Genomic DNA, 19,306 nt, shown 5'->3' with positions numbered 1-19,306 from the left:
TACCCACGATTTAGTTACCCAAGACGATTTTTTTTTCCTCACTAGCGGCAAATTTATTGTTTGGACTATCCGCAGATGTTTACTTTTGTCAGCTTCACCAAAAAAAAAAAAAAAAAAAATTAAAAGGGGAAAAGCTAATGCTCAATAAAAAGATCCTGACTTTCGAGTTTCGAGGGCTGGTAGAACAGTAGAAACAACCATAAATAAAATAAGAACTTAACTAAGGAAAAAAGAGAAAATCAAAAAATAAGTAGATTCTGAATATTGACAAAGAGGGAAAAGATCAGAAACAAAATCAACACATAGGTATTCCATGCAGATTTGCCTGTAAAATAACAATTTATTTTAATACTTAAAAACCACACACAATCCAGTGATAAATGTCAATTACCAATAATCAGCATAAAGTGCCAAACAGCCATACAACTTTTTTTTTTTTTTTAATAAACAGAACTTATTGGAATGTCTCTTAATTTGAATACACTGTTCAGAAAGCCAGCATTTAAAAAAATACGCTCTCAAGTTGAGATTTGTTCTTTCACACCAGGACATACGAAGACTTTTAGTACCACTAAAACCACGTTGTGCATACCGTCAGTTTGACGTATTGCCATCTTTCTTTCCTCTGGGTTTTTAAATAAGTCCAGAAGTTACAAACTTCCTCACAGCACACTAGACCACAAGGTAATAAAAAAGTTCTCCATGTCCCATGAACACTGATCTGTCCCAACACCAGGAACCTGTGGGTCTGAGATCTGGATGCATTTTCTAACACATGATAGGACTCTCCACTTGAGAGACTTAGGTCATTTCCAAACATTAATTTTCTTCTCCTTTTCTGAAAACAAACCAGCAAATGAGATTTGCAAGTTGCCCCTCTCCTTGTCTCAATGGTGCTGTGATGAGAAACCATCTTTTCAGTTCTTAATTGTCTTCTGGAATTCTTTGTATTTCCTGAAGTGTAAAAATAAGAAGCTTTATACAGTCAAAAAAAAAAAAAAGTATAAAATAAGAGTTTGGATTTTCTTAAGTAATACTTTTAGAAGCTACGATTTTGGTTTGTTTTTTGGGGTTTTTTTTGGGTGGGGGCAGGGTTGGTCGGGGGTGTCTTGTGGGTTTTTGTTTGGTTTTAAAGAGATTCCTGTCCAACACGTGAGCACCACCTTTTGGCATAAAGTTTATCAAAGCCACACAAGTCAGCAAGCGCTCTCTGTATCATTCACATATATTTTAAATTCAAAATAATCTTTTCGCCCACGACTTAGAAAGTTAATTGCTTGGACAGGGGATTGAAGGGGCACAGATTTTGCCCTTTTTAAAGTAGAAACAAAAACAAAGCACAAAGTCCAGTGCTCCCATCCTGAAAGTTTTGTTTCTGCTCTAGTTTTGGTGTAAAGTCTGAAAGGGAGGAAAAGTTCACAGAAGTTGGAGATTCAACACTTAAGTTTGGCGGGTTTCAGTTCCTTTACTTGCGTGTGCAGTGTCTTGTGGACTGCTAGTGTTCTGGACTGGCAAAATCCTTTCCCGCATTCTTGACACTTAAAAGGCTTTTCTTTAGAATGGATATATCTAGAGAGAGAAAAACAATTGACATGTCAGAAATAACTGGCCTAAACTCAGCAGCAAGCCACCTGAGGGAGAATAGGCTGGACATTTCTTACACCTACTGCTGAGATTGGGAGTGCTGGCGTGCAGTTCTTGGGCAACTGTCAGTATGTATGTGTGCAAGAGAGGGGGGCATCAGAGGATTATGGGGTGCCTTTCTTAGGGGTAAAGAACTTCTCTTTTACTTTGGGGTCACCAGACTGTGTGTCTTCATGACCCTTCTGAGTGATCATAGAGGCAGAGGGCACATGATGCAAAGAGAGAGTGAAAACATCTGTAGAAGTAAAAAGGAGGTTGTGAAAGCAGTTTTTATGGAGTGCATGAGGTATGCCTTCCACTGAGAGTTACCTGGGCTCTTCCACCAACAGTGGGCAGAGGAAAAACTAGAGGGAACACTCTCGGTTGGATGAGTACTTAACCTTTCTTATAAAAATCTTGAGTGTAGATTTGTAACTGGGAGAGTACAAATATACAAGGGAAAAAGGACAGGAAAAGATAAATAGTTACCTGTGATCCCTCAGGTGATCCTGTCTTCTGAAAGCCTTGTGACAAATATCACACGTGTAGGGCCGTTCGTCAGTGTGGGTTCTTTCATGGATCAGAAGGTTGTAGGACTTGGTGAAGTGCCTGCCACAGAATTTACACACAAACTCCTTCTTGGTTTTGGACGGTAACCTTCCCCGCGTGGGTTTCTTTTCTGGAGAGAGTTTAGTCACCTCAAGCAAAGACCCCAGCCCTGCAGGTGAGCCCTGACTGTCTGCTTGTCCCAGTTTAGAGTGGTCCTCTTGTGTGGCAGCCACTGCTAAGTTGGCAAAGTCAAAGCGGGGTTTGGCTTTGAGGGTCATGTTGGCGGCCTCTTGCTTGGGCTGGATGACATGTGGGAAGAGTGGGAAGGTCGGCAGCTGGAAGCGCGCATCCACCAGGCTGGAGACGCTGGGGACTTTGGAGAAGGAGGAGCGGGGCAGGTGCATGGCCGGGTAGCCCAGAGTCCACTGGTGCAAGTGCACGGCGTGCAGGGCGCTGAAACCATAGAGGTTGGAGAGGTGGTCAGAGGGCACGGCGGGCAGCCCGTTGAATGCTTGCAGGAAGGAGTAGTTGGTAAGCTGGAGGGAAGGATGGATAGGCACCGGGGCCGGCAGGGTTTTACTTCCCATGGTGGCCGCTCAGGAGGAGGATCTTCGGAGCAGGGGAGGAAAATAGCTGGAAAATAAAGATGGAGGGGGGGGGAGAGGCAGAGGTAGATTTACATTAAAATAAAATAACTTTACCTCACCCCTCACCAATATCCCTCTCCAAAGCCACAGGAGGACATTGCCTCGGAATTAGAGAGGCCTCAACAGGTCTTTGCTGTGAGTGCTTGCCCAGAGTCTCCCTCTCCCCATCTCTTTCTTGCACACAAATGTTGTATTGCATCCACAATCATTCACTTCCCAGCAGCATCCCCTGCTGTGCAGATTTCCAATGATCTTGTGCACGGGGAGAGCCGAGATGCTATTTTTGGCCCAAAAAGCTTAGTCATCTCCCAGTAATTTAAAACCCCTTCCTGGGTGACCTCAGCCTTTAGAAAATAGTGAGATACTGCCCACTACATCTGTTCAGAGAAACTGCGTTTAGCCCTGACACGGGGAAGGGTGCAGAGCTCAGGTCCCTATGGTCTGGCCTCAGCCATGCCTCTGAGATGATGGAGGCACTTGGATGCTCAGAACTGCATGTTCTCCCTCTTTCAGAAAAATAAAATAGTTTTGGTGAAAAAAACATTACGGGGAAAATACCTGCCAAAATCCTTCCTCTTGTGTACTGCAAAAAGAAATAGAAAAATGATGAATTTGGGTGACAAACTTGAAGTGCCATTTGCTGTTCCCAGGGAGAAGTGCCTGGCTTCAAGCCCACATCCTAATCTAAGCAATTGCTTAATTAGAGCCCTTCAAAAGGCTAAAAGACGAGGACTGGTGAGATCCTTCCCATGGGGCACCCAGACCAGCGGCTGCAGGGCCTCAGCCCTTCCCTGGGCTGGGTGCCACCGCTTTGGTCTGTGTTTCAGGGTCCTGCCAAGCCCCTATCCTCTCTTCTGGGCCAGATCCCGACCCATCCCACCCCACAAGATGGAGGGGAAAATGCTACAAGGCAGCAGCATTGAGGCATATCTGGCCCAGTCTGAAAATCCAGCCCTCCCTAGCTGCAACCATTTGGCAGGAGACGCCTCCTGAGGGTTATTGGTGGGGACACAGCTTCCTCCCTTTGTGGGTGTTAGAGAGCACCCATGGCTTTTGGAAGCATCACAGCCCTGCAGCCCAGAGAGCCTCATCCTTACTCCACGGTCCTCAACCTACACTCACTTTCCCCTCCGTGAACTCTGGGATCTGCTTTCAGTGGAGTTATTTTCTGCCAGAATCCTCACATATTTGCTGCAGTATTCCCACAGGATCCACACAGGGTCTTTATAAGATCATGACAGGGTTTCTGCTGAGCCACAGCAGGTTCCCCCACAAGATCCCCACAGGGAACTCCAGCAGGGTCCTCACAGTATTCAGATTAGAGTTCACCCCCATGTGACAAGTAAAGCCCCTCTGGAGAAACGGAGGCAGCAAAGTACAGCAGAGCAGTAATTGTCCCTCTGAGCTGGAAGTTTGGGGGTGTGGAAACTGGTGGTGGAAGAGGTCTAAAGACCAGGGAAACAAATCTGATTTATACGTGTGCTGTTGCCTGGAAAAAGGAGCTGCAGTTGGGAGGGTGTGAGAGGGAGAAGCTTACTCTGAGCAGCTCTATACTCCAGGCCCACCTTTCACTCTGCTTTACATAAATCAGCAGCAGGAAGAGAGACTCAAACCTTAGAGGAATTCCACTGCAATGACCCAGAATAAGAGATTGTGACATTTTTTGGTTTTCAATTGGATAAATTTCTGATAGTGGCTGGCTGAAAAATTATATTCTATATTCTCTATCTCTCTATTCACCACCCTTTCTTTTTTTTTTTTTTTTCCCTAGTCTATTTAGGGCTGTTGAACCAACCAGACCGTTTTGTTGCTCTACTGGAGATATACTTTTATTTAGTTACTGCTGCGTATACACTAAGCATGTCCACATCAGCACAAATGCCTCAGCTGATGACCCCAAGGACAAAGTGCACAGAAAATACTTTTGTCCTCTCATCCAGGTACCTGAAAATGTCTGTTTCTGTCTGTCACAATGGCTCCGTGTCCATTTCACTGTCTAGGTAGCTCTAGATCTCTTAAACATGAAACAGGCTACTGCAAATGAAGTTTATCCCTCTTTCTTTCTTTGTATTCTTAGAAAACACTTAATATGGAATATATAAGCAGAAATCTACTATGTCAAATGGATAAATTCTCTCTTAAAAACATTTTAAAAATTCTCTTTCGATTTTCCCAATGATGAACAAGGTACAAACCAAGGAGAAATGCAGTCATGTCAGAATAGCATGCATTGCACCCACAGTTTGTTTGGTTTTTGCTAGAGCAGCTCTGTCAAATTAAAAAAAAAATCCTAAAAAGGATGAAAAAGCAAAAGACAACAAAGGAAATTAAAACAGAGAGAGGAGAAGAAAATAAGAAGAAAAAAATAGTTGGGAGCAAACGGTTCATGTTGCTACAAGTTTTTTGGCACTTTTCCAGAAATGTAAGCTATACTTTTGCTCTGTACGACCGGGATAGTCAAAAATATGGATGAAGAGCAGGCTATTTCATAAAGAAGTCCCCTCATTTCGGGACATCAAAGCGAATGTGTTTCACAGTGTAGTAGCTCTCTGGTCTCCCACTTGCCCGCAGAGAGATCAACGTTTCTTTGATTTCGGTGTCACCTCCACCTTTAATTCTGCTTCATGTAAACAGATCGTTATCGGGTCTTTTTTTTTTTTTTTTTTTTTTTTTTTTTTTTTTTTTTTTTACAAAGAAGACCCAGCGAGTTGTATGCTTGAATCCCTCATTGCAATAAAACTGTACAGGTTTTTCTTTTTTAACACAAAGTAGCTCAGTGAGTAATTAAGAACAAAACACTTGTGTTCTAACTGAAACAAAACCCACTCATGCCAAGATAAATCTACCCTGCAAAATAGGATCATAAACTTGAAAGTCTACATCTGTCTCCAGCTTTCTTACCCTTTGCCCTGAGCGAAGATACGGTAATGCTATTGTCCAGTTGCCACTGTTTTAAGACCATTTCAATCTTAAACTTCCAGATTAACTTCTACCTACTCTATATTCCAGAAAAAAAAAAAATTAATAATCTACCCGGTTTTCTGCTGGTAGCATTGCAAGAGGCGAAATTAAATGGATTTTTAAGTAATCTTGTGGCTAGTCGGTATTTTTCCTTTCTACTTTGAATTATCAATTTCCGATGTATCCTTTGAAAGGGATATTTGTTACATTAAATACCTGAGTCATAAATAATGAGGTTTGCTAATTAGTTCCACATGGAAGGACGGAGGAGGTAAATTACCCTGAGAACGTTGCTTATTTTTACAAACATGATAAAGTACCGGGCATAAAATGATGCATTCTTGTGAGAACCTCCAACTACAGCAATCAGGTTCTGTTAAAAAAATGTTCCTCAGTTTTGCCTGAATTTTTTCAAGTCTGGTAGCCCTGTCCTTTCGGCTACAGCATTTCGGTCTGCAGCATTTTGCCACCAGGTCGGCTATTTATTTTGTCTCCTTTGAGAGGAAGAAAATTTCTCTTCCTAAAGTTAGAGCGAAGAAATGGAGCTTGTAAGTTATCTGTGTGTGGGAAACTAAGTGGAAAGGGAATAAAACTGCCCTTCTGCTCCGCATTTTTCGAGCGTGGTGCTCTTGAGGAATAAAATGCGTTGTTCATCACAGATTTATTCAAAATATTAATGAAGTGTGCAGAATCTATTAAAGCAGGTTTATTTGGGGCTAAGTGAGCGTGAAAGAGTTAATTACTAACATTAATGAGGACTGGAAGGACTCAGTCAGCGTGTGCCTTGGATATCTCCGCTCAATCCTTATAAAATCATCATTCACATTTTATCACGAAATCGGTGTTGACAAGTCTCCCCAGACCACCACTGCGAGCGCGGGTGACTGAGATGGGCTTTAGTTTCTCAAATAATAATAATGAAGAATAACCCGGGGCCGGGCGCACCGGCGATGGCTCCAGCCCGGGCAGCCTCTGTCCCAAGCAGGGAATGTCCCTGGAGGGAGCGCGGCCCCGAGCCCACGGCGGCCGCGGGTGGGCGCCGCGGGACGGCCGCAGGGGCGAGCTGCTCCACCTTCCCCCCGCACAAGTTCTTAGGTGGGCTTGGGGGTATTGTGTGCGTGCTTTTGCAATCCCCTCGGGTGTTGAAGGGTCCCCAGCACAGCATTCGCCCTCGCTTTCTCCCTAGAGAAATACCCAGTGCTTCTCCTGCATGGGAATAAGTCGTCCTTCCTCTCTCCCGGCCGCGGGGAGGATTTCTTGCCTCTGTACTCCTCTCTCCCCATGGCCACAGCACGCACAGCCCGGGCAGGGGCCAGGCTTTGCGGTGACAGCCCCGGGGGCAGCCAGGGCACGGCGGAGCATCCCCGAGCCCGGCCGCCCGCAGCGGGACTCACGGCGGAGCTGCAGCCCCGGGGCTCCGGGCCCGGCGCTGCCCTTGAGGTCGGGCCTCTTTCTCAGCCGACTTCGGATTTACTGAACTGGACCTACTGTGCACCTGTCTGGGACCCTCCTGCCTGGCTCGCGATTTATCGAACAATTCCTGCGGCGCTACAATAATCTCCAAAATGCTCTATTTTTATAGTTCCCCTGCCAAAAGCCAACTATAACAACCGTACTCTAATCCTCGGCTTTGCACTGACACTTTATAGGCTCGGCCTCAAGAGAAGCTTAGTCTCTCCTGCGCTGAACTTGTTTCGATCTACTCAGACAAATATAAACATCAGGCTCATTCCTGTTATGGCCTTGGGAAGTAAGAGACAAGGCTTTTCAGATCCTAAAACACTGGAGTTGTAAGGAAAAGAAAAAAAAAAAAAAAAAGGAAAGAAGAAACCTCTCAGAAATAAAGAAAGAAGAGAAAGAAGACGAAAGAAAAGCCAATAATAGAAAGGAGAAAAGCTGGAAGTTCAAGGCCGTAAAGGACATGCAGGCTTCTGTTTTGCTCGGATGTGTCATTTTTAGCTCGGGTTTGAAGCACTGTTTCTCCGCAAGGGGGGAGACACAACTTTGAAAGGGGAGGACAAATCTTTAAATAGCATCAAAATATCCGAGACCCATGTGAAGGCTTACCCCAGCCCTCCGCCCACCCCAAAGAGAACAGTCCTTCTCGCATGAACCAGAATATCCACGCTTCTGCACCATCCAGCGGATGGTGGGAGGGGATGGGGGCAAAGAAAGAAAGGAGGTAGAGTAAAGGAAGTGTTTGAATCGATATCCCCAACCCCCGAGGCTTGGCAAAACAAAACCAAACAAAATTAGTTGTTCTTTTTATTTACCTAATCCCGATCTGCGCTCCACCGCTGGCAGCAGTTAAAAGATCCTGGGCTAAATTGGAGCTGGTAAAATAAAATAAAGGAAAAAAAATATAGGGGAAAAAAAATTTAAAAAAAAAAAAAAAGAAAAAAGGAGGTTGGGCTAGGTCAGTGTCTGTGCTGGCCCTGGGGGCACAGCTCACCCCACCCACCCCACTGCTCCTCCAGCGGGTACAGGCAGATCCGAGCGGGGCCAGGTGTCCAGGTGCTCCGGCCGGCGCGGCCGGAGGCGCTCTCCCCGCTCCTGCTCCCGGAGCCGGCTGCGTGCGCTGGAGTGCGAACGCGCCCGGGAGCAGTCGCGCTCAGACTGAACCGATCCCTTCCCTCCTGCCTCCTCCTTATTTCAACCCCCCCCCCCCAGCTCCCCCCTCAACCTCCCACCGCACTCCGGGCATGCGCACGCAGGGAGAAAGTTTCTGGCTGGGAAGAACCAACTTTTCAACCCGCTTCTCCGGGAGGCACAGCAGCCCGGGGCTCGCAGCCCTCAAGCCTCTCGTCTCTGCCCCCCCTCCCCGCTCCCGCAGCCTCCCCCGGGGCATCTCCCCGGGGCCCGCAGCGCTCGGCCGCCCGGCGGAGCCTCCTCCCGGAGGCGCGGGGGTTCCCCGCGCAGCTCCGCGGCTTCGGGACGCGCCCCCGGCGCCGCTGCCTGCGCCGATCCGGCCCCGCCGCTCCGTTCTGCACCTCAGGGCTGCGAACCGCGCCGAGCCGCGCCGAGCCGCGCCGAGCCCACCGCTCCCGGCCGAGCCCACCGCTCCCGGCCGAGCCCACCGCTCCCGGCCGCCGCGCTGCGCCCCCTCCCCGCCGAGCAGCGCCGCGGGACGGGACTCACCGGGACCTGCCCAGAGGGCGGGAGGGGGACAAAGGCAGAAAGGATGAAAAAGTGGGGGGGAGGATGGAGGGAGGGATCTGCTCCCGCTGGATGGATTTAGGGATCGCAAGTTGTTCTGCCTCTCTGAGAAGAGCTTCAGAGAGGATTCCGGGAGCCGCTTACCTGTGAGGGTCCACCCCCGGGAGGACGCTTCCTCCGCCCGTCCCACCATCCCTCCGGATCTCCACTTTCCGCCCCAGAGCCCCTGACCTGGGAGCCTTCCTCCTGTCCTTCCTCCCACGGGCCGGGAGGGTCTCTCCCCGCGCCCCGGAGGGGTTCCACGGCGTGAGAAACTCCGCGCGTTCCCCGTGGATAGGGAGCCGCAAAGCTTTGCTTACGTCCGGGGACGACTGCCCGGGCGACACAGGAAAAGCAAAATAACCCTCGAAAGAAAAAGGTTAAACGTGCTTTATAATTAATCCTGAGGCCGTAATCTCCTCGGTTATTTGTTTTTCTATTCATCCATCCATTCACACTTCTTTAGATCCGGGAAGGGGAGAAAATTGCTTGGGTATATTACATTGTCCCGAGAAGCCAGGGTAATATAATACGCGAGCGAAGACAGATCCGTCAGGATAACACGGTACCGTGCTCAGGGACAAGCATGTGTCTTTTTATTGTTCATGACACTCCTGTTATTACACCTTTTTTTTTTTTTTTTTTACCATTTCCGAGGAAAAACAAGCAAACAAATAAAATAAAACAAACAAACAAAAAAAAAACAGCAACAAGAAACCACTACGTTATCATCCTGCAGAATAAGTGTTCATGAACATGACAGTAGCGTGGCGAAGCAAACCTAGCCCTGGTGTTTCAATCCCAAATCCTCTCTATTTTTATGGACAATTTGGGGTCCAACATTGCACTCTGCTCCAGGCAGGCGAAGAAATTTTCGTTCCCTTTTATTGTAAACGAGTGGCATTTTTAAGAGGCAGAGGCGAAGCAAAGACATTCCCAGTTCTTCTTCAGTTCTCTCGCGTTTCTTGTTGCTATTTTCTCTCTTTCTGTATGATAACCCTCACCCCCCCCCCCAAAAAAAAAACAACAAAAACAAAAAAACCACAACAACACATAAACATCCCCTCGGACAAGAAAAAAAAAATTAAAAATAAAGGCTAAAAGGGAAAACCCTCAAAACCCAAACCCCTAAACCTCATATTTTCATTCCTGTTGAGAATGTGATCCTGTGTCCGGTACTGCAAGCTGACTTCTTTGAATAAGTTTGCATTTTCAAATATAGTTTAAGTCCAGTTGTCTGAATAGGAATGTAAGATTCCCAAGTGTCCCCAGACCAAGATATAGACCGCAGATAGGCTCTTCTAACAGGAGATGTATCTTTTCCCATAGGAAAAAAACTTGTTATAGGTGAGCGTGGGTGCGTGCACTAACAAAACAAAAATCGCAATTCTCTTTAGAGAAATAGCGGATTAGCTGAGACGGTAAACACAAAACCAGCTACGATACCTGCACGTGCTGCCTTTGAGGGAAAAAAAAAACAAACCATGCACTTCCAGGTACAATCTCCATCATTCTGAAATAAATACTTCGACATCGAAATGCGTGGCAGTAAATGATCTCATTGTCTACGGGAGAGTGAGACACACAAAAAAATTATTCCCACGCGAAAGTAGTTTATAATCAAAGCAGATCGTTGACAAATCATTCTATTCTAGAGTATTCCTGGAAGCTGTAGCTGAAAGCTGCCTGGATAATGTGTCGTCTGATATTTACGTATTTGTTAAAAAATAAAAATATTTGGACTTGTCAAGCCACTGGCGATAGAACTGAAGTTTCAGGTTAACTGTCTTGTTAAGTGCATTTATTTTAAATATCTGGCGTTTAAGTTACGAAGCGTATGTTGTTCCAAAACCTTTATTCTCGAATGGATTTTTATGATGTCCCTTGCTAATTTGCATTATGTCAACTTGCAGCGGTGGGGAACCTAATACGGGGAACAAAACCACTCTGACATGCAGGGAATATGCTGTGCTTTTCCACAGCGAAGATCTGCTGTCGATTAGGAATGTTACGACTTCAAGAGAATTGTGAAAAGTGAAGGCATCTGCTCCCAAAGCTAGCCACGTTTGTAAGATTTAGACGTGACAGCGAAACCCAATTCGTTGCAATAGAAATCTACGGGATGACCGGGGAGACCCATTCCTATTTCCCACCTGTATCCCCTTCCCAAAATCATCCCCGTCCCTATCCTGTCCCACGTATCTGCAAGTCAAGGGCCCCCAGTTCTATGCCCCGCATTTTCGGGAAGCAGCAGTGCCCCCCATTTCCGAGGACCCAGCACACCGGGGCTGCCGCTCCGCTGCGCTCCCGCAGCGCCGGAGCCGCCGTCGGGCGCTGCCGCCTCGCTCGGCGCCGTCGGTGCCGGCGCTGGTGCCCGAACCGGGGGGAGCGGCTCAGTGACCCTTGCCGAGCAGACTCGGGGGGCACGGGGAGAACATCTGAGGGCATTTCCCCGTCGCTCCCGTGGGGAGCCTGTTGCTCTTGTCACCTCCCCTCTAACGAGTTCTGGGTTCAAGGGCTGGCCCCGCGCACTGCGGGCACTGGGGATCGCGCCTCCTCTGGCTCACGCTCCTCTGGATGCCGGTCATCCCTGGATGCACCTACACGCGTGCTGGGAGAGGGTTACACAGCCTGACCGATGTTCCTCTTCCCTGCTGCAGCTGGAATACCCAATTTCACCCACTTTAGTCTTTGCAAGAAAAACGATTCCCGGCCCCACTCCATAGCCGGGGTTAGGATAAAACCTCCCTTTGCTTCCGTGCGACTTTCTGCCCACCGGGGAACTGCGCTTGTCCCTTAAAATTCTTTTACTGAGAGGAAACAACTGCTACTCGCGAAGCATCATCCGCCGCTGGGGCTGGGGGGAGCAGCGGCTCCGGCGGAGCAGGGGGAGGTTCGTGTGCTCGGCGGGTCCAGGGGCTCCATCGCCCCCGGGGTCTGGCGAACACAGAGGCGGTGGGTGGGGGATGGCTGGGCAAAGCCGCCTCCGCTCGGCAGCCCTGCAGCTCCCGCCACTCCCGGCAAAGGAAGCGGGAGCAGGACTGAGCAGCCGGCGGCGCTCGGCGGAGGCTCCGGAGCTTCACCGGGAGGATGGAGCAGCCCCGGCGGCAGACACGCAGGGGAGAGCAGGCACAAGTGCACTCAGCGTTCCCCTCCCTGTCCTCACGCCTCCCCGGGCAAGGTGTAACGCCCCGTTATCTGTGGCACCCGGGATACATATATATACATATGTATGGGTATATATGAATTCTGCTTTTCTTCGCTTTGCCTGGTTTCTCCTCTTCCTTCGATTTTGCTGATGCTTGCGGTGAAGGACTAGATTGTGTGGACTCTGCCCTCCCGGGATCGGCCCGGACTGAGACGAAAAGGGAGTCAGAAAGGGGCAGGGAAGGCCACGGGCTCTCGGGGGCCGAGCGCGGAGCGTGGCCGGGAACTGCGGGTGGCGGCGGGCGCCGGGCAGGGCCCGGAGGCAGCGCGGGCGCTCCCGCACCGCCTTTCCCAAACTGATCCCCTGCTCCCTCCCGACCACAGTTCGCTCCTCAGGTTCCTTGTAGCCTTAGTATTTTAATAGCTGCTAATGACAAGAAAGGGAAGAATAGCGGCAAACAACGCGGGTGGAAGCTGCTCCCGCGGTGCGAGTAAACGCTCTTCAAGTAGCAACTCCCGCCTCCATCCCTCAAAAACAAAATCGGTGCAGAGATGGATATAAGGCGTTTCTGCCAACTTCGGAGTTTTTTGGGTTTTTTCAAACTTCTAGGGCTCACTGAAAATAAAAGCCAAACTTTGGAACATCTCAATTTTGTTAACAAAGGAGAAATCGTTCTTGCTTGATTGCGATGCTGGGATGTAACCCGGCGCTTTAATGTATTACCGCCCTTCTCTAGGGAGTTACTGCGGCGAGGGAGCGATCCGCGGGCGCGCAAGTCCCGGTTGGCCCCCCCGCGCCCCGCGCAGCCGGCGGGGACAGCCCTCTGCCAGCAACTTCTGCGGAGTAGGAAAGAAAACCCAGAGCACGGAATGGAGCGATAGGGGATTTGCCTTCTTCAAGAATCACAATGGATTTTGCAAGCAACTAATTAAGCGCAAGATCTCCCCCCACTACCAGTCCCCCGCCCCACGCACCCCTTGTTTGCAAAGCGGTGTGAAGTCGGTTGTGTAAATGATTCCACTTTAACTTCCAGCCCCTTTAGATCACTAATAATGCCGTGGTGGTGCTGCTCACATTGGTGCAGTGAGAGTCAGCATTTCCATTATAATTTCCTATTTTCAGGAGTTTTTACAGTGGTCATAAAAATTCAATCCAGGCTCAAACTTGGCATCCTAGGGCTCCTCCCAGGAGTCACTTCTTTTTGTTGTATTTGAAAGAGGAAACCATTTATCTGTTTTTACATTGTGAGAGAGCAACAAAAGGAAGCAAAAGCAGGGTTTGTAGAACAGTTTTGTATTTTATATCACTTGCTTTTCCTCAGCTTTACAGTATCTGCCATAGTTGTTAAAGGAGTACAGTAAACAGTAATTAATAACATATGAAAAAACATCAGGGTATAGAGAAACTAGGGTCTGCAATCAGAACTGATAGTATAAAATACTCTTTATCATTCTGAAATCCTTTGCTTTTCTAAACCAATAATTTATTAGCAATATATCCAAAACGTAATTTGATGCTAGGGGTCACTGATTCAAAACAAAATGATAATTTTGAAATCTGAGAAAGACTATTGTATGTGCTTATTTTTAAGAAAAATTTTGTAAAAGTACAGATGTTTTTACCACAGATTTGAGGGCTCCATCCTCCAGCCTCCTCTAAGCAAGTATATGTACAACAGGCAAATAATCTTTGGATTTAGGCGTCCCTAAGTATTCATTTATATGATGGATTGTAATGGCTATATGGTTCCCTTGAAACCACTATGTTCTATCAGGTCAAAAACAGCTTCTTAAAAAAGTTCATTTAATGCAAGGGTGGCTGGAATGATTTGTGTACATTACATTTGCTCACATACAATTCCCATATCTGCTGGAAATTGAGTAAGGATTTAATGACCCCAGAGGAACTGAAGGCTTTGGTGACATGAGTTCCAAAGGGGCCTGTGAGACAAAGACCAGTGTGAATTGGGACACTGAAGTGGAATGCCAGTGAAGCCTGGACATCACATCATTTTGCTGTGGATTATGCCTATGCCACATGTTTTAAAGGGAAATCCTTTCTCTACTGCTATAAAAGATACACTTCTGCTAACCTGGAAACTCAGTAGGGGTATCCTCCAACCCATCCAGCTCTGGTTTGTCTAGGAAAAAGGATCACCAAGAGCAATCTCTCAGACTTCAAAGAGTTACTTCTAGATAATATCAAATGATATGTATGAAGTTAGAGTTACATGTGTATACATGTAAATACATATACAAAAGAAAAGGGAAGAATCTTTGTATGTGCATGTAGGTACGGAGAGATACTAAAGGACAGCATTACAGGATGCACAAGGAAGTAGAAGGATATCTATATTGAATCAAGGAATATCAGTGACCTTTATATTTTAAATTTTTTTGAATGATATCTAACTTGGCTTATATCTAAATATAAGGCTTATATTTACTATTGTTAACGCTTAAAAGAGGACTCCATAACTTTCAGTGAGTAAAAACAACATTTACATGCCATAGTCTGTCAGTCACAGGACCGGAATCAGAATTCCACAAGATTTATCTTCCATGGAGTGATTTCATCACAGTGTCATTGGGCTAGTAACCTCCAGTGGATGCAGAACTTCCTGAAAGCAGGGAACTTCCTGTTGAGATCATTTTAGAGAAACCTTTCCCTTTCTTTTTTTCATTGACCATGGACTGGGGCATACCCAGACCTGATGGTCCTTGTTTTAGGTATCTCAATTCATAGCCTGAAGGTTTGGGGAAGGCTATAAGTCTTTTCTATTTCTATGTTTTTATCAGGCTTTATCTTCAGAACTTAATGAAGTACATATCTGCAGTAGTTGATAGGTCATACACCTATGTGACAGCAAGCTTGTTACAAATGAAAAAAAATGAAACATTTTATGCACCGGACATGGTTAGAAAAGCTTTTCCTAGTTTAATTATAGCAACGTTTCATGGCAGCAGTTCAGCATCTACTTTAGAATTAGGAGGACTAGAGATAGCAATACAAATTGACAGGACTTCACAATTTACATCCTAATTATTTGGGATCTTGTTTTGGCTTTGTCCAGCGCATAGGAATGTAATGAAACAAGGCTCTGAGTTCAGTCAATTGCCAATACTCCTGTCTCCTCATCCCCACAGACCGGACACTGGAGCCCAAAGGCACATTCAATCCATGTGCACCAGCATGAGGGGTGACTGGACCATCACTTGTGCCACAGAGCTCTGACAATCTGTCAAGAGCTGTGACACTGCAGCTGCCATGCCTGTCTGGCACTGCAAACAGGGAGAAGAGGTGCTGAAGATTGGGAAGATCTTGTGCAAACCAATTCCACAGTCTTGGACAGGCTCCAGGAGCAGATCTGCTGGGTCAGGTCTGTAGAATCACAGCCTACAGCTCAGAAATGTGGGTTGTGTTTTAAATATCCTGAACCTGAACCTTGGAAAGAGATCCAGGGAGGGTAGAACCTGGCTCAGTAGCCAATGGGAGACAAATTTAAAACCGGGTTTGGGTCATTCACTCTTTCAGCAAATATTTGAAACTGCCAATACTTCATGTGCTGTAGAGTGATGGAAATTCACTACATTTTCATGCACTGGGGTCACCTCCTCTGCTCCAAACAAATGTGTATTCCACAGCTGCTGGACCCAGCTCTGCTACCCACTCCCTTGGCTGTAAGCTCATTGACCAGTGCTGCTGGCAGACACAATGGCCAACTCTCTGCAGGAGACAAAAGCATTTTAAATTCAATTACATCAGTCCTTGGTCCTCTAAACCACATCTGGGCCCCCTCTTTTCTATAAAATGATGATTGCCAGAGGCCAGTTGGTCCTTAGCCATATGTACACTGCTGACATGACTACACGACACTGAAGCAGCCATGGAGTTCAAGAATTCTTTCTCCCACAGAAAACGATATGATTTTTTATGATTGACTTCAGTGACATTAATATCTAACAACTGTAGCACTGTGTCACTGCAGATCCAATTTCTTGGCTTTTACTCAGTGAAAAGGTGTTATTTTAACAAAAAAATGTTGTTTTTAATAACGCAGGACTAGTGCCTGGCTAAAGTATGTAGAAATATTGATTTGGTGAGAATTTTATTATTTAGAACAACCCTAAAATGATGTTTATTTAGGATAATATATATGAAATCAGAATTTTAGTTGTATAATCACTCACAATGGTTTTCCTGTTTTTAGCAGTTTCTAAATATATAGCAGCACTATAGGAAAAAAAAAAGAGGGTTTTTTTGTTGGTTTTTTAGTGTTCACTTTCAAAACCTATATAACTTCCCTTTGAAACTACATGGAAATAAACCTGAGGGGCCAGCTAAAAGTCACAAAAGCAAAGGAAGTTAAGAGTCAAGTTGGAAAGACAATTTTCTGTCATACATAGTCATGCTGAAGTGTTAGAGATAAAGGTCACCTAACAGGGGGGGTTTTGTGCCATCAGGTGATCCTAAATACCAAATAAGCTGCAGTACACTGGCCCAAGGGGAAGATTAAGTAGTGACAGAATTTCAACCCTAACTGAGAACTTCCTGCTATTCGTGGTTTGAGGTCAGGCCTTTAAGGTTATTTTGAGATCGGACTTTGCGTTTAAAGCTGTAGGAATAATACGGTCAGGGCATCACTGAACAGACAGGACCACAAAAAAAAAAAAAAAAAAAAAAAAAATCTCTTTTTGGAAGTGCAATCCTGAAGAAAACTCGCCACCTGCTGGCCGAGCCCTCCTCGTGCGGCCCTTCCGCCAGCATTCGCTAAAATCGGGATTTACCAGGACACAGCAGCTGAAATAATCCACAGTTCGTGCTCTCGCCAGTTAAAGCCTTCATTTTGGGACCTTCTGTCTTAAAGCAAAAAATAATTTTCATCTGAAGCCTCTGTGTGACACTGCGTTGCAGTGATGCTTGAAAATATTATGAATCAAATATTTCAGCATGAATAATAGTCTCTCGAGGCTTAAATACTTTTGTACAAGTGAGTTACATTAAATGCATTTTAAAACGTATATATCCTCTTTCTTTCCCTTATGATTACATCAGGAATCTTAGTGGTTTCTTTTGTGATATTTGTGTTGCCACAGAGACTTTTATTTGCTGTTACTGCTTTTATTTACTGTTACTAAATAGCAACTGGAGATTTTTGACATCTCATTAGAAATAGTTCTCATTCCTGTAATGGGTAAGGGAACACCTCTCATTGGTAAAGCTTACCATCTAGCTTTTTGTTAGTTGACATTTTAGTAAGCAACTCTAGATTATTATTAGTAGTGATAACAGGAATTTTTGTCAATTTAATAAGTCAGGTATATAATGTTGTCTTTCTTAATTACTGTCTGCTCTACAGTAAGCTAAATTGGATAAGAGATCTCATTGGTTCCAAGCTAATTTGGGTAGACCGTTACACAATAAACCAAAATACAAAGTGAACACACTTCAGAACTAATACTTTGTTTACAGTCTCTTGATGAGGGTTGTGAATGCACAAGCCACAGGAAAAAAAACCCCACAGCCAGCAGTTTCTGGGTACAGCAAGGCAGAAGCACTGAAGGATGGGTTCATCCAGACTCAGTGACCAAATGTCCCATGGAAGGAACAGGGGTCAGTGTGAGGATGGAGTGCAGCAAGGGTAGGAATTTGCTTATCAATACAGACAACAGTGGAGAAGGAAAAATAAAACATGGGTAGCTTTCCAAAATGGAAGAGAGAAATAGTGAAACAGGTGAGACTTAAGCCTTGTTAATTACAATTTAAATAACATTTGAATGTCAGTTCAATACTCTACATAATTAAAATGAAAAAGGTACTGAAGTTTAAAAATTGTAGAAAACAAGAATAGTGAAAATATTAAAAAAACAGGTATATAACATAAATGTAAGCATAATACTGAGAACTTAAGATAGAAATATTGGTTAAAAGATCCAAAATAATTAAAAATTGGCAATTGTTTTGAGTCATTAACCATTAACTGTTAACAATTCAGTCCCTCACAACCCCAAAATAATTCTGGCTTAGTGTATGGTAATAAGGATGATCAGAGAACAGTAGCAGAATAAACACATTCAAGTGAAACAGCTAAGGAGAGGATGTCCCTGGTGTAATGGTGAATTCGAATGCTAAAACCACACTTTTCTACCCAAGAAAGGGGCATAAGAGACAAAAGCATCTATGAATGAAGAGGCATGGAGTTAGATCAATTGCTTTTATCAAATTCATCTATAGCTTTGTTCAAAACACTTGATCAGTTCTCTGTTCTGGAATATACATCTGTAAAAGATGGGTAAAAATGTTCCCCTAACTGCCAGGGATTATGTACAGAAAATATTACATATCATATTTCACAGAGGGGAAAATAGCTACTGGCAATCTGCATTTTCTTCCATTTGGCCTTGTCTCAGAGACTATTATATTCTGTCTTAGTTTAGTCACAATGCAATTTTTAAGCAATTTGGGGAGCCTTTGTTTGGAATTGTCAGCTTGCCAAAATTACTTCCTCAATTGTAAAGATTTTCACAAAAACTTGCTCACATAAAGCAGTGATAAGTTTCTAAACTGCTAGCCTCTCTTTGGGGGCAGATTCTGGGCGGGATTAGAGTCATGGACTTCGACTTATAATTTGTTCTACTCTTTCTGACTCTGATGGAAAACAACCAGGACATTATGTCTGCTCTTAGAGTGTCCTGGATAGGAGTGGAGCCTCAAAATTGAGCCCTACCTCTTCCACAATATTCGTTTTCTGGTCAAACACCATGACTTCTGACCAGTGGTCACCACCACACCATCCCAAAGAAGAAGGGCAAAGCCGAAACCAGATAATGCTGCTTTTCTCACCTGTGGATAGTTATCCAAGAGAGAGGTCTACACTTACATTTCTTGATCTCCTTTGGAAACTGCAGAGACTGCCTGATGGGTCATGACTCTTAGCATAAGCCTTATGGAAGGAAAATAAAGGTACAACTCAGACCTTTAGTTACAGGAGAAAATTAAAGTTGAAACTGAACTTGAATGGTTTTCCTGAGTCAGGGTGGTTTTGTTTCTGCTCTCTGGACATCCAGTTTTGTATTTTTGTCATGATTTATCCCCAGCCAGGAACTCAGACCCCCACAGCAGCTCACTCCTTGTCAGTGGAATGTGGGGAAAATGTGGAAGGGTGAAAGTCGGAAAACTCTTG

General features: G+C 45.4%; 1 protein-coding gene across 4 annotated transcripts; it reads right to left on the bottom strand.

Moving 5' to 3' along the window:
* Window positions 1-320: 320 nt before the first annotated feature.
* OSR1 (odd-skipped related transcription factor 1) lies at window positions 321-9,047 on the bottom strand. Of its 4 annotated transcripts, none has more exons than XM_072926330.1 (4): window positions 8,919-9,047; window positions 8,054-8,113; window positions 2,113-2,805; window positions 321-1,569 (listed from the first exon to the last, which is right to left on the bottom strand). In XM_072926330.1, the coding sequence occupies exons 3-4, from the start codon at window positions 2,757-2,759 to the stop codon at window positions 1,434-1,436; spliced, it is 783 nt and encodes a 260-aa protein (XP_072782431.1). In that variant the 5' UTR covers window positions 2,760-2,805; window positions 8,054-8,113; window positions 8,919-9,047; the 3' UTR covers window positions 321-1,433. The 4 variants fall into 4 exon arrangements, with proteins under 4 accessions (XP_072782431.1, XP_072782430.1, XP_030125863.3 ...); XM_072926329.1 differs by lacking the exon at window positions 8,919-9,047 and adding an exon at window positions 8,265-8,403; XM_030270003.4 differs by lacking the exon at window positions 8,919-9,047 and adding an exon at window positions 8,242-8,397.
* Window positions 9,048-19,306: the final 10,259 nt, after the last annotated feature.

The sequence above is a fragment of the Taeniopygia guttata genome, chromosome 3 (assembly GCF_048771995.1).
Source record: "Taeniopygia guttata chromosome 3, bTaeGut7.mat, whole genome shotgun sequence".
NCBI lineage: Eukaryota > Metazoa > Chordata > Aves > Passeriformes > Estrildidae > Taeniopygia > Taeniopygia guttata.
The sequence above is the reverse complement of the archived record's forward strand: the minus strand, read 5'-3'. Positions and strand labels throughout refer to the sequence as shown.